This window comes from Aphis gossypii, chromosome 3 (assembly GCF_020184175.1).
Source record: "Aphis gossypii isolate Hap1 chromosome 3, ASM2018417v2, whole genome shotgun sequence".
Lineage (NCBI taxonomy): Eukaryota > Metazoa > Arthropoda > Insecta > Hemiptera > Aphididae > Aphis > Aphis gossypii.
In genome coordinates this window covers 50,157,304-50,173,954 of record NC_065532.1, presented here as the reverse complement: position 1 = coordinate 50,173,954, position 16,651 = coordinate 50,157,304, and the positions used below count along the sequence as shown (strand labels likewise).

The 16,651-nt window shown below is 24.5% G+C and overlaps 1 protein-coding gene across 4 annotated transcripts; it reads left to right on the top strand.

Annotated features, from left to right (window-relative positions):
• Positions 1-104: 104 nt before the first annotated feature.
• LOC114130382 (FERM domain-containing protein 5) lies at positions 105-16,034 on the top strand. Of its 4 annotated transcripts, none has more exons than XM_027995350.2 (13): positions 105-248; positions 1,419-1,586; positions 3,657-3,761; positions 3,951-3,993; positions 4,056-4,238; positions 4,313-4,524; positions 4,605-4,757; positions 4,877-4,891; positions 5,944-6,032; positions 6,794-7,008; positions 7,671-7,808; positions 7,962-8,012; positions 12,047-16,034. In XM_027995350.2, the coding sequence occupies exons 2-13, from the start codon at positions 1,491-1,493 to the stop codon at positions 12,355-12,357; spliced, it is 1,611 nt and encodes a 536-aa protein (XP_027851151.2). In that variant the 5' UTR covers positions 105-248; positions 1,419-1,490; the 3' UTR covers positions 12,358-16,034. The 4 variants fall into 4 exon arrangements, with proteins under 4 accessions (XP_027851151.2, XP_027851150.2, XP_027851154.2 ...); XM_027995349.2 differs by lacking the exon at positions 105-248 and adding an exon at positions 324-1,173; XM_027995353.2 differs by lacking the exons at positions 105-248; positions 7,962-8,012 and adding an exon at positions 687-1,173.
• The last annotated feature ends 617 nt before the right edge of the window (positions 16,035-16,651 follow it).

Below are 16,651 nucleotides of genomic sequence, written 5' to 3'. Positions count from 1 at the left end.
CCCGTCAATGCACCAGTGTAGCCACTGACCAATCTCCAAACCCCGCGCTCAAACCGATTTGACGATGAATGACCACCGTAAACAAATAGTAAGTACTCAACACTAAAGTTTTTACCATATTTACCAGTCAGCGCTCTTAGGACTTAGACACTTGAAAAGTTATATACATTACCTTAGCACTTTCTGCCACAATGACATTTGCATAGAAAAACCATTACAAACGGCTGTGGATATTCACTAATTAACAGGCGAGTATTTTACCCGTTTATTATAAATTTTCTACGATGTACAGAAATGTCATCAGAAACGGACCGTTTTCGAATAGATTATTATTTTTATTGTGTTACGGATACAGCGCCCTATAGAGGCGTAGGACAAGGATGGCCTACCCAATACAATCGGGAGCAAAGGACGATAAATAAAACATTATTATAAAACGATCTATAATAGGAGTTATTATTATAGTTATAGTTCGTAATTCATAAGAGATCAGCTAGTGTATAACTACAGCAGGTCGGTCAATGGTCACCTATCACATCCGTCATCCACTATACGTCTATACACCTATGAATAAAATAGGGCAGTGACCGCCAAAAAAAATAAAAAATTATGTTGTACGACCACAATCCAAGGAGACGTATCCCCACCACTATTAACCATTCGGCAATTATATATTATTTTATTAACACCGCGGTTATTCACGTGATCATAATAATATTTTTATTGTTGTTGTTATTATTGTTATTATCGGTCCGTAGCTTCAGTGACGGACGTGAGTGTGTAAACAAACCGAATCGTTTGGTGGGAAGACTGCCGCCGAGATAAGGACGCGGCGTAATCTTTGAGCGCGACGAATCGGATATTGCGTCGTCCCGTGTTGTGTACACTCTCCACACTTCCCGCCGCCCGAACTTCGTGCGCCGGCGACCTTCTTTGGCCAGCGCTGTGGGCCGGGTGATAGTCAATAATTAGCGGTCGACCGACGAACGAAACCTTTCGCGCGCACCGATAATCGCCCGTAGTCCGTGCAATAGTATTATGCACTGTTTTTTTTTTTTGTTTGTTTTGCCGTAGTTGTCAGTTTTCCACGACGACGCGTCCCCGACTTGTAAGCTGCCCGCACCAAACCCGAATAGGGTAGGGCGACCATCGATTATTCACAATAATACATAGGTAGGTGGTAGCAGGATCATATGTCTGATATATTATGAATAATAACAATAGTGTGTGATGCCGCTTAGGTACGTCGACTATAGCAAAAGGTACGGTTCGCCGAACTGACCATCGACTACCTACTAACTGCTCGGCCGTATTGCACGTTATATTTTCTGCAGTCGCACGACGATTTTTCAATTCGTCGTTATTATTTTCTCTACTCCGGTTATTACACAGTTTTCTTTTACCGTTTTCCCGCACAGGACGTGAACGTTTCGACGGTGTCAGCTGCGCGAAATCGCTTTCGACGGTCGTGCTGCTCTCTCAATTATAACATGATGAAGTTTGGAAGCAAAAACTCCACCAATACGCCAATCAAGTGTACCATCCGCCTATTGGACGACTCTCAGTTGTTGGACAGCGAATTTCAGGTACAGACAGTAGCTTATTCGAGAATCGAGAGAATTAACGTATCATATATCATTAATTCGTTGTATAAAATGTAAATAGTAAACCAGGTAGACTCCATTTATGCCCATCAAATAATTAGATATTACTTGCTTAATGTTACTTCAATTGATTTTCTTTTAAATTAATGTGTATACATGATAATATGTTATGAATGAGAAAATTATTAACGGTCAATTAATTGTTATCAAAATAGTTATGTTAAGACAGCAGTAAATATTTTAATGAACCGGGAACAAAGTTTATTGCTTGTATGTATTAGTTTTCTGTTTCCTAACTTTTGCGGCAATAAAATGTTTTATTAAATCATAATATTACTAATAAAAATTACTATCAGTTTAATATTATAGATTTATTTGTTATTTATAGAGAATTTTATTATTAAAATTAAAAATATATAATTATTAACATGCCTAACGATTACTTTTTATCATAATTATAAAATAGATGCTTCTCATTGATGTGTTAATTTAGATATTTAATTATCATATCAAGGTACAAATATGTTATTTGTATTTATCAATATTTAATCATTCATATTGACCATTAAGGTATTTTAAATTTAACTTATCTTAAAAAATTATAATTTATTATGTAACTATCAACTAATATAGTAATTTAAATAACAAAGCACTAATACTCAATTAGGATAATTCTATTTAGTATTAATTATTTATTAATAGGGTTAAATTTACAGAATATTTAAATTAGGTATTTCTATCATATTTCAACACTACAGTCTATAACAGGGGTGGCCAGCAAGAAGATACTCGCGAGCCACATAATGTATTAATAAATATGGAAGAGCCAAGATAAATGTAAAAAAAAATAAAATAAAAATATTGTATTATTATATAATACATAAATTCATATTAAAAAAAAATTGTTTATAAAAATGTTAGGTACGATAAGATGCGAGCCGCAAAAGTATATGTGGCGAGACGCGGTTTGGCCACCCCTGGTCTATAAATATACATGGTTATGAAAAGATATAAACGCATGTTTAGATAATATATTCTTTTAATTATGTGTGTCTTTTTATTAATTACAAGGAAGCAAGTAGTTACTTAATAGAATAAGTACTTGTTTCATTATTACAATTACAAATGTCTTATTATATATTTAATAAATCTTAGATAAACAATGTATTATATTTATATTAATAGTAACATGTTACATAAATTTTACATTTGTATCAATTTATTCTAAGAGGTATGTGGTAAGGTACACTACAGTGTTTTCTTTGAAATTTTAACACTACTACTAAATAATAATAAAATATAAGAAGAAAAATTCAGATATCATTTTTCAATGTATTGATCTTTGGAAAGAGTGATATCAAAATGCATTTTTTATTTTAAAGTAATTATTGTATGCTAGAATGCTAGATGCTAGATAATTTTTAAACATTATAATGAAAGATAATAAAACAAAGTAAATTACAAACATGCTTATTTGAAATACATAATCAAATGAAATATACATTAACACTTAAAAAAAATTATTTTTACTAATAACTCAGTTTTAATAAATTGAATATTGTACTGTGTAAAAAACTATGCAAACTTTGGTAAAAACTTCAAGTATCTATGCTTGTTCCTTTTTGAATAGCACTAAAAACCAAAATCAATTTTAATAAAAACTAGATTTTTGTGTACATTTCTACTTTTCTTTATTTTTAAGTCCTGAGAATTTTAATTTTGAACTATTTAAAACACAAACTACATCTAATTTTCTATCAGGACCAACCAAAGTAGAAAACCAAAGTATTTTTTGGCTTAATATTGTGTATCACAAATCATAGTACAAACAAAAAAAGAACTACGTTGTGAAATTATTACGTTTATCACTTGATTTCAGCTATACTCTTATGATAGATTGGTATTTAACTTAACTATATTATGAATTTTTGATCATGTATCAAATACACAGTATTAGATACATGTGTTTATTAGTTTATGTTTTAAATTATTTTCCTTGTAAATGTTGTCCTTCAAATAATAATTATAATGTATGTTTGTTTTATTTTATAGATAAATGAAAAAGGCAGCAGTTTGATAAATCGTATTTGCGAACAATTGGATTTAATTGAAAAAGATTACTTTGGTTTACGTTATGTTGATAGCAAACGTCAAAGGGTACTGAATTTTTTTGATAATACTTTGATTATAGTTACTATAGGTATCACTTAATGTTTTCATGATAAGTGCAATAATATTATGGTACCATAGAATAGATTTAATTTATTAATTAATGATTTCATTAAGTACACCTATTTTTTTATTAATAAATAATGTATAAAAATTATTTATTCTGTATTTTTATAGCATTGGCTAGAACCCTCAAAATCAATTTTCAAACAAATCCGAGGTTTGTAAATTTATAGTATTTATTACTGAATATAATTTACTAAAAATATATCTTTATTTTAGATATGGAAGCAGATAATATATTATTTAGCTTTCGTGTTAAATTTTATCCACCAAATCCATTTCGGTTAAAAGAAGATATTACTCGTTACCAAATTTATCTTCAATTAAAAAGGGATTTATTACATGGTCGGCTTTACTGTAATACATCTGAAGCTGCTCTGTTAGGAGCGTATATATTACAAGGTAGTAAATAACAAATAATAGTATACCTATATAATTATTTTACAATATTATAATTATTTAACCTTTATAAATAGCTGAACTTGGAGATTTTAATCCAGAAGAACATATTGATAATTATGTTAATGAATTAAAAATACTATTAAAACAAACTTTGCAATTAGAGGAGAAAATGATGGATATTCATAAAAATGAATTGAAAGGCAAAACTGCAGCTGAAATGGAAACAATTTTTTTGAAAAAAGCATGTGTACTGGATACATATGGAGTTGACCCTCATGCAGTTAAGGTGAACAAATAACATTATAATATACCATTATGACATAATAATTTTCTTTGAAAAAGTTATCACATTTATTTTATACACAGGATCAAAGAGGTAATCAACTTTATTTAGGCATTAATCATACTGGAATACTTACATTCCAAGGCAGTAAGAAAATGAATCATTTCAGCTGGTCACAAGTTCAAAAAATTAACTTTGAGGGTAAAATGTTCATCATTCATATCATTCTCAATGAGGTATTATTAATTTATAATAAACTATCAAAATTAATTTATTTTGTATTTATTATAACCTTTTGTATTTTAGTTTATTTACTTTATTTGAGTAACTTTGTATGTAATTACATGCTTCTTAGGATCAGAGAATCAAGGTAGTTACTGTAATTAATTTTTTTTAGAATAATTAGTATTATAAAGTTTATAATATAGTGTATACAATGACATTTTTTTTTATCATAATAATTATGATAATTATTATCTGATGAATATTTTAGTATTATAGTAGTAGTACTAAAATAAAATAGTAATAACATGATGGGCACTTCTTAAAATTAGCACTTATCTAGTGGTATTTTACTAATTATGAATTGATCATAATTAGAATTTTATAAAAATTAAATTTTTTAACTGAAGTATAAATTTAGTCAATAATATAATATTACCCACAAAAATATTAAAAAGAGAATTCTTGGAGACGTGATTATACAATTTTTTTACCCAAAATAATTTTGGTTTTAAGAAACTTGCTTCAAAAGATATAAATCATATTTAACATTTCTTTCAACTACTATTTTCATATTTTGATTAGTATCAATCAACTTAATTAATTATTAGATTTTTATCTTCTATTAATTTAAAAAAATATATATTTACGTTTATAAATTAATATGTAGATTATTTAGTCAACTAATGTTAAATTCTTTACCAAAAACTAAGTTTATTTATTTTATATTGTATTATCTTATCAATTAGATATTCACTTGTTATATAGTTTACTGATTATAGATTGATTTTAGATAAAATATTAAACAGTATTATGTTTTATACGTAAATATCACAATTTATAAAATTCATATAGTATAAAAATGTAGTTTTAAAATATAATAAAAATATAATGTATAGATATAAAAAGTATGTAGGTATATTATTATTTATCATCAATAATAGTTTTCATCTCGGTTTTAAGAGTTAAAAAATATTCATTTTAACTTCAATTATGATATGTAATGTATAGTCTTTAAAGAATTTCAAACAGACTTAGTTTTTTTTTCACATTTTCAAGTGCTACTATTTTTTTTTTTTTTTTTTTTTAATTATTGTACAATTCAATTTAAAATCTAAAAATTTTAACTATATTACAATTATTAAAAAAAATTATTTTATTTATGTATATTGTATATATTTTATCCTAAAATATTTTCAGAAAAAACAAACTATTGGTTTTAAATGTCCTAGAGGTTCTTCATGCCGTCACGTATGGAAATGTGCTGTTGAACAAATGTTATTTTTTACGTAAGTGTATAATTTCTGATTTTTTTTTTTTTTTTTAATTATAATATTTTGGTTATAATTTATTTTAAAACATCCTTAAAGTGCTCAAGTTAGATTGAAGCTCCTTTACTATTATTTTATTTTTTATTTTTAGTGCATCCCTACAAATTATTTCATTTTTTAAAAGATAGGGGGAAAATAGTATTCTTTTCAATGAATTCCAAAACTTGTTATTCTTGTGATAAAGACCAAGATTATTATCAATTTTTATCCTAACTTACTCTTAGTTACCAACAACTACTAAGTATAATTTTGATTTAAAGAAAAAAAAATTGGTTAAGAAGGTAATTGCTTTGTTGTACAGTAAGTGTAAATGTACTTCATCATTGTAATGAATGTCCTAAATTTTAATTAAATGGTTAATCATTGTATACAAAATCAATTCTTAGTAAAGGCCAGTTAATCTATACTACTTAATATATTTTATTATGTATTTATATTTTTATTAGATTAATGTTTACTAATAACCTTATTATTTATTTAATTGGCACTCCACAAATTTTTGTTAACTAGTTTTATAAATTGGAACACAGTTTTAAATTGTTTATTAAGCTACTCCCCTTAATTTTCCTAATTTAAATACTGTCCATGTAACCATGAATAAATTTTAAAAATAATAAAATTTTAATGCATTTTTTTTAAAGATAATTGTAAATGTTTTAATTAATTATAAATGTTCAAGATTAAACTAAAATAGTGAAATGTATATTTTATTTGTAAAGATTTCCTTCAAGTTCTGATGTTCCTAATGTGGTTTCTGGTGGAGGCTTTTTTTCATGGGGTACCAAATTTAAGTACAGTGGACGTGTTGAAAAGGAAATATTAGAAGATGTGACAATCACCAGGGAATCTCCAACTGTAACACGTGTTGGTAGTCTCAGAAGAAAATCATCAAGTGAACCTCCTACACCTTCTAATCTTGTTATAAATCAAGTTGGTAAGAAAATATTATAGCCTTATACTAAACATTTTTTTTTATATTTAATAGATACCTAAATTTTAGATAACTGCAAAATGCGAAGTAGTTTAATCATTTTTTTTTTCATATCATAATGATTAATGTCAATGGAATATTTATAATCTAAAATAACTAAATCAATAGTTTAATATTGAAAATTCTCCTTAAAATGCATTAAAAGTCAATAATTTTTTCCATCATATTTATTAAACATCAAATGTTAATGATCTACTCTTCTTATGATGAATTTAAATATTTAAATAAACAAATGCTTTTAGGTTATAATTAATACATTTATTGTTTGATACACATTTTGAAGGATATTATTCATATATTTCAAATGGCGATAATATACATTGTACATTAATACATTATATAATACTATACACAGTTAGAGTTTAAAAAGCTGGGTATTAGGCTCTCACCTTGGTGCATTTCTTAGGTTTCTTTAGTTATTACTAATAACTTAAGTATATCTTAATTTAAACCATTTAAATTCATCATGTAAAAAATTTAAAAAAAATTTATTTGGTTAATGACTTATCACTAAGCAATAGACTAAATATGTTAAGTAAATTAAATTAGAAAAATTATTGTTTGCTATATTATTAATTATTATAATTATTATTAATACTTTACAGCAGGATTTAATAGCCTTCCTCGTTCATTAACAAACACCAGTGAAGAATATAATACTTCAATAGATTCATCCAATCAAATTGATAATTCCTCAGTTTTAGAGACTTTATTAGAAGACCAAGAAATCATAACATCTAAAAGTAAGATATATTATTCTTATATTGTTCTTTAATACACCAATATTTGTTATTTATTAAGAATTTAGTATTTTTTTTAATTATCTTTAGATATTATAAAAGACTAATTTATAAATATATTAGAATTAAAAAATATTATTAATTATAATTTCTTAGTTGAACAAGAAGTCCATCATGAAGAAATCTTGAATGATCATTTACTGATTGGTAAGTGTCGGGTATTGGGTCGTATTTTGCTCATAATTGGTTCAATTTCACCATCATATTTTTATTCATTATAATTTTATAACTAAATGCACATAAACATTAATAATATTCCTTTTTCAATATTATATTAATTGAATAAAGAAAAGATTAATCAACAAATGGTGGTTTTATCGTTTATCATAATATTAATTATTTCTTATTTCACATCATGCATAGTTTTCTACTTAATGTTAATATTAATAACTTTATACTACTCAATGTAACACAAATGCCATGTTTTTAAACTAATTGCCGCCTATTTTATTTTGTTATTATCTCAATTAAAAGTCATTTTTTTTTTACTAACAATTTTAGTTTGCATAAACAAAAAAAATAAAATTAATAGCTTTAATTCATTACCTATTTGTGCTACTTTTAAAATTCACAAATTACTGTTAATAATATCATTGGGGTTTTTTTTATCATTTTAAACAAAATCTATAATTTAGAGTGCAATAATGTTATATTTGAAAAATTACTTTAATAAAACTATAAAAATAAAGTAGTGATGGTGCCTTTAAATTAAATACACAATGTTTGTTTTTTACACAGAATTATATTTCTAGTTTAATTATATCTTTGATGCTCTATTATATTCCAATATAAAACTAGTGCTTAATATTTTTACAATTTATTTACAAAATGTATGTTCTCTGAAGTCAAAAATTATAACTGCTTGCTAATTGTTTATAGTATTAATCATTAACCATTATATTTTTTTCATCCTTTATAGTATTTTTGCTGTTTACTTTATAAACTTTTTAAATTTTAAATTAATGACATTCATAATTTACATTTATTCTATGTTCTTTAATTAAGATTAAGGTTTACTTTTTACTTTAAATTTAAAATGTATTAACAAATTCATAAAATTTTAAATGTCACAGAAACACATGTTTATGCATAAATATATGTTAACATACATTTATACTTTGTCCATTAGTGCCATCTTCATTTTTTTCTTCTCAATATATGGTACAATGTCAATTATCTACTCGTCAATTGGAAAATTTAAAATTTATATCATATAAATTCCAATTTTTACGTTCATATTATAAAATTAAAAATTATTTTATTATCTACTATGGCTAACTTTAATGTAGATTATCTTAAACTATTCAAAATATTATTTGAAATAAATATATATCATGTATACATTAGTTTTATTTTTCATTAAAAACATTTAAATTCATATTTATTGTATATTCTTAATCGTTGTTTGATTATCATCACCCCCCCTTCAGACTGAATACGTATGGATAATAGTTGCTCTAGTATAATTATTATGAATTTTAAATAATTTAAATAGTATACAATTACCAAAAATTCATTGTTTATAAATTATATTAGATTGGCATTACACTATTTGTTTTATTTCTGATCCACTTGCAAAAAAATAAATTTACACTTAGCAAAACAAATTTGTATTATTAACTTAAATATTGATATGAATTATTATTGAATTCCAAGTTCAGGGGTAACTTCAATATTTGTTTTCTTTGTCTATCTCCCACATAATATAGGAACAAGAATATTCCGTATTTCTTCAGTCGTGACTCTGGTTCAGTTTAGGGCCAAAGCCCATATTATATATTTTATAAAAAAAAGGATATTTTCTGTGCGTTAACCGTATGGATTTTTTATATTTACATTTTTTATAAATATAAGCATGTTTTAATTTAAAATTATTTTAATTATTTATAACTATTAATTACTTTTTTAAAAATATAAATATTAAAAATCTATCCAGTTAATGCAAAAGAAATATTCTTCTTTATAAAATATATTATAGGTATTATATATTATAAATTGAACCAGAGAGTCGTAATTATGGAAATACAGAGTATCTTTGTTCCTATATTATGTAAGAGACAGACAGAAAACAAATTTTGGTGCGGCCGTCCCTTAAGAACATTATTTATGTTTAAAATGATCATATATTTCAAAAAAGTTAAATATTGTAAAACAGCTAATATTAACACAATATAGATAATGTTTTTAGCTTTAAGTGTGAGAATAGATACATTCACTTTTATGTTAAACAAACATAATAAAATTAATGAAACAAAAATTTAGTGTGTTGCATATGGATCAGAAAAAGAAAACAAATTGTGTGCGGACATCCTCTTAACTATAGGTATTTCTAAAATAGGGATGTTATTGTCTTACTGTGACCAACTAATAATATTATTGGATATTCAAGAGGTAGATTACCATTATAATTAAGGTATTCATGAATAAAACTATACTATCTTTAGAGCTTACTTTCAAAATGTATAGAAAATGGGATATTGGAAGAATATGGGATTTTACAAAATGAAAAAACTAACTAGTACTGTTTGAAATTTTCTTGATTCCTAATAGGCAGAGTTCATATACAGACCAAACCTTATTTAAAAGAATCCTATTAAACAATTGTTATTGTATGTTTCAACATTTTAAACAATGTTGTAATACCATATTAATTTATTTACGCAATCCTTAATTAAATAATACTTTTTTTTTTAATATTTAATCATAGGTTTTTTTTATATTTTATTTTTATAGAATTTAATATTTTTTTGTAAATTTTCACATTTTTTATAATAAATTAAAAATAAATAAATTTTATGAACAATAAATATTAATAGTATTATAGCGAGAAAATACCAGACCAACACCATAAAATATATTTACAATTATTTTTTATTATTTCATTAATGTATTATTGAATAATAGCTTTTATAAAAATTAAATCTGTATCTAATGAAGTAATATTTTTAAAATGTGTGTATTGTTTGTTTATACAAAAGCTATTGTAGATTAAAAATGTTAATTATTTTGTTTAGCTATTTAACTTTTTTATTAGTTAAATTATGGGGTGTAGTACATTCATTTTTATTCATCTCCGTTTCCTATTTTATATTAGGATATCTGTATAACTTACTTATAAATGCAAAGTTTAAATGGAAAAAATGTATTTATTTTAATTCCTTATATCATACAATTTACTAACAAAGTATTATGTATCAAAAAAAATATGCAATATGTTTTTACTAATAATTTGAAATTAGCAAATAATTTACTTTTTATTACAACTAGAACTCAGAGTTATTCTTATTAAAATACATAAATATTCTTTTCTTTTTTTTAATTTTAGTACATTAATATAATTTAATTAAAGAATATGATGAATCAAATTATTTTGAGACATTATGGTTTGGGATGAGATCCGTTTAATTTTAATTAAATGTAGATTTCTCTTTATTCCAGTCTTATGTGATTGTTAACACTTTGATCGCTGATTCGTGTATATTTTCTATTTTAGTTTTGTTATAATTGTATTAAAAACAGTAATTTAAAGTATTTAAGTATAAACATTAATTATGATGCATAGTGTATATCTATTTAATATACAATAGACACTATTTCTAATTACATTTAAGGGACTAGTAAAAATAAGTCTAAGTAACTAATAGTCAATCAAAATGTTAAAAAAAAAAAATATTAAAATAATATTATCTGTTTCGTTTTTATTGCACAATCTCAAAGTTTCTCAACTGATAATTAAATCTGATGATTAAATGCTATTAAATTTGGTTTTTCATTATAAACAGTTACTTCTATAATATGATTTTAAAACAAATTCATAACACATCACCTTTATGCATATTATTATTATATGTATTATATTTATGTATTATACAATTACAACTAATGTATTCAACAAATAGTGTAGAATGTAGATATATGTTGATAATTAAGCAAAATAATTGGCTAAGAATGAATATGATTCAAGATTTACTTCATTTTATTAATTTGGCTATTCTTGACATTGTAAATTCATTATTAAATGAATTATTATACATTCTAAATTGAATCAAATTCATGCAATTTATATTGATCTTATTTTTATATAAATACAATATATTATTAAATTTGTTGCAGCTTGAAACTCATTCAATAGAAGTTTATATTTATCATTGTTATTTTATAAATGTGTTATTTGTTCATAGATTTTACGACAGTAACAGACAGTCCACAATTAATCCAATCTATTTCAAATCAGCTGTCCGGTCAAAAGCATATAGAAACTACTGCAATTCGAAACAGCGGATCAAGCTTATCATTCTTGAGACAGACTTTGCTGCCAGTAATATTTGCATTGTTTATGATGGTTTTAATTGTAGTTATTGTTCTAGAATCTGATTTCGATTTCATTGCTGCTATCAGAAAAGCACCAGAAATTGCTGCTTTTAAAAAGAATTATTATGAACCTAGTAAAGACTTTTTACTGCGGCGTTTTATCAGGTCAAAGATATTTTAGTAAATGACTACTACTTGTTTTATCACTTTTTATAGTAGCTTTACATTCTAGAGTAAGATACATGAAAATTGATTTAAAATTAAGTTCAAGGTGATGGAGTTTATTTGATACCAACTTGACATACTAATTTAGCATTAAAGGTCTATTACTGGGTTGCATAAACAATCACTAAGTAAACATCAATATTAAACTATTGGTCCCTTAAATATGATTTAACGGCCCATAATTGGTTCACTAAATTTTGGTGAAATATTAAATTTATCAATTTGTATACAATTTGTCATATGTGTGCTCAACATTTTAATGACATTGTTTTCAAGAATTTGATCAAATTATGGCATTTACCATTTTTTTTTTTTTTACAAAATAGTTCACTTAGATATTTATGCATTTATCTAATCAAATCGTCCCAATGAAATTTGTGATTTTATAATGATTTTGAGCTTTTACAATTTTAATTATCTTAACATTTTGTGTTTTGATTATTACAGAGCTTTTGTTATTAATTTAAGTGTTTATATGTTATACCACTACATTAAAGTTTCTATGCTAAAGGTGCCACTGAAACTTACATGTACCAATAAATACGAATTTTTTGTAAATAATACATTTTGGAGTTGGTACTATATGAAATATTGGTGCTTAAATCTTTATCAAGTTAATAATATATAGTGTGTTCACTCTAAGATACATTACTACATATTATTTCAACTAATTGGCTATTTGAAAAGTTTGAAGGAGAATTGAAGAATTACAAATTTTAGGAAAATTTCAAATGTTTATCCTTTATGGTATGCACACACAATACGACTTACTTTAAAAACCATTACAAGTGTACAACATACTTTTACAAACTCTATAAGTATATATCTTATCTCTGTATAAAATTAACATAGTTAAAGTATCACTAAAGTTAATTATATTCATAGATTTCCATGGGCATAGGTAGGAAATATTTTCGGAGAGGGTTTTGGATTAGATCAGCGTTTTTCAAATTGTGGGTCGCAACCCACTGGTGGATTGTCAGTCAATTTTTGGTGGGTTGGAAACATTTTTTTTTGAATTTTATAGATTCCAAAAAATATATGTTAAATTAATAATAAATATATTATTATAGCAATCTTGTACCAAAAGTTACGTGGGTAATAAATAGTAATTTGTACCAAATATCTAATAAAAGTCTACACATATTTATATAATACAAATTTTGATTTTTACTACTTTTTGAAAAGTGTAACAATGTGAACTGCGAAAGTTTTTTCAGGGGAAATTTTGGATCGCAGTATTAAAAAGATCGAGAACCCCTATTTTAGATATACATTAAGTTTAATTTACAATATTTATTTTAAAATTGTTTTATCTTTAATTTCGGTGAGTTTTTTAACACCCAAAATCCTTCCCTTATCTTTGCCCATGATACGGTTTCAAGTTACTTTAACCTTATCTATGCATATCCACTTGAAATAAAAATTACTATAGCATTACAAAAATGGTTAATTCTATTACACGAATGTATACCACAGAAGTAAAAATAATTTGAAATTTTCTCAAAATGTTTATTTTCATCTTCTTAAAATCTATTTCAGTCCATTATCTTTTAGCTGAAATATTTAGTAATATCTCTTAATGTAAAAATACTATATATTATTATATGTAGTATGTTCCATAAATACTTGCCACCATTAAATGTTTCCAAATTGAACAAACACTTTTTTTGTATATTCTAAGTACAATTTTGAATATTTATAAATATGTAAATTCAATATACATATTGTAATTATTTATCTTAAAATACAGTTTTTGGTTAGGTGTAAGGTTGGTATTTTTTGGATAATATACTTAATTAGTGATCAGTGTTTCCTATTTATATTTACCTCTAGTTCATCATGTATTTTAATTAATTAGATAAAATAAGAATGCTTTAACTTATGACATAATTTTTTTTGTCTTACTATTTTCTTATGGTGTATACTTGATTGGTGAAATTTTTAAAAATATGTTAGAACAATATATTTATTATTTAATCAACATTTTTATAATTGATTTAAACATCTCTTTGTAGTGTAAGTTGAATGTAGTATAAAATACTAGTCATTTTTAGGTAAGATGACTTTATTTCCAATGTGTAAAATGATTATATTTTTGTAGTTTTCATTTCACTCTCTACCTAACTACTATAGTGAACAGTAAACTATAATAGAATTTAATTTATTTATATTAGTAGGAGTTTTTTGCAGAGATGATCTTTGATCCCGGATTAAAATATGTACCTATTATATGTAGGTAACATTTGCATTAATTAACTTAAAATCTCGATAACATACATTCCTTTCCACTCTAATGATTTCAATTGTGTTGATTTTGTTTTAATATTATTTTATAACTACATTTAATTTTAAAATATATTACTTACAGCAAGTACATTTTAGTATTTTTTTTAAATGGTTTAATGTAACATATTAAAATGCATTAATTCTATGTAATTATATTTCCCATTTATATTACGCTATATTTTTTTAGTATTTTGTCTTTAATTAGGTATTTGGAAGTATAAATCAGGTGTTGGGTTTTAATAGTTCTAGTTAAATTAAGGGTTTTTGCTCATACAATCTTAGAATTTGGTGTTAAGGTTATGTATAATTTTAAATTATTATAATTCTTAAAATTTAATTTTTATCCAAAATCTACATATCACCTGTCATTCAGTCCGGCCGATTTCATAAACTATTGACTATTAGTCTTGTTACCAAACGTTCCAACTAAAAACGTGATCTCTAAAAACCAAAATTTAACAAAAAATTACTTAATGGTGAACTTCAAAAAGTTGTGTTTGAAATTTTATTATTCATTGATACAATCTATTACTAACACAACACATATATTATTATTATTATTATTATTATTATTATTATTATTGATATAAACCACTATTTTTCTACAATTTTGTACTTAAAATTCTTTTGATGGCTTTGTTATTTATCATGATTTTATTTTTGTTTTACATAATATTATTGATGTGCAATTTTTATATTACGTATTTTTTAACTTCAAATTTTTAATTGACATATTATATGTACCTACCACAGTAGTTTGGCTTATAAATTCAATAATGTTGTATACTATAATATTATATTCCTATTAAATAAATACAAATCTACTTAGTATAAGTTATATTCCTAGAATTACATAACATTCCAATATCAAACTATGTACAATATTTATCAATGGTTTGTGAGAGCTGAAGTTTTTATAATTTGTAAATAGTTTATTTATAAACCACTTACTATTACAAAAAATATTCCTGTTCATGTTCATAACTTAAATTTTTATTTAATTTTAAACTTCTGCAAAGTTGTATTTTCCAGTAAAATTGTTCATATTGATCATTTTAAATCTTTACCCAAAAGTTCAATGTATGATGATATGTGTAAATATCAATCTCTATTAAAATAAATCGGTATATCAAATAAAAGTAGTATTAAATTACATGTTCTAAAATCTTCCACTCTCTTCAGACCATTTAATTAAAAACCGTGTTACTCTAGTCCTTAATACTTTAAAACTCATTGTGTTTATTCAGTAAGATTATATTACATTGTTGTACTTAAGTAAGCTTTACCAATACAATTGTTTGATTTACAAAAATAAATAAAACTGCTGTTTATTATGCTACAAAATTACATGTTTTATTTCTTACTATATGTATTTTTATTTTTGTTTATTTATATTCAAATTAATAATTGTTTTAGTCAAATTCTTTAGCGTATGGCTGTGACAACTTTTAAAGAGTATTAAAGACCAGATGAAGAAGAAGAAATTCTTTAGCGTAGCCGTAGCGGTATATACATTTTATATACTATTTTTTTACACCTCAAAATTTAGTAAAGAAAAAATGTTCTTCATTTAGCTAATATGATAACAACATTGGTTAATTCTTTAATAAAACGGTTTAGCGATTGTTTTGAATTATCTCCCACTACAAATGAGGTTATTTTAGAAACTTGTTTACTTGTTTCCATCCATGTTATAAATTAAGATGTACCCCAAATTTCTTATGACCAGAAAAAAAAAATTCAAAACCTATGTGTAAATGCTTAGGAAAATATTTTTAAAATTATTTTTCTAATAATAAGTCAAGTTCTAGTGATGGAGTTGATGAAGATGACAACAACTTTATTGTTTTTTCATTGTAACCAGAAACTGCTAAAACCATTAAAAAAAAACTCACCTGGAAATAGTTACTAGGCTGTAATAACTCCTGACATTCATAATGTTAAACTAAAGTTGAACTCAA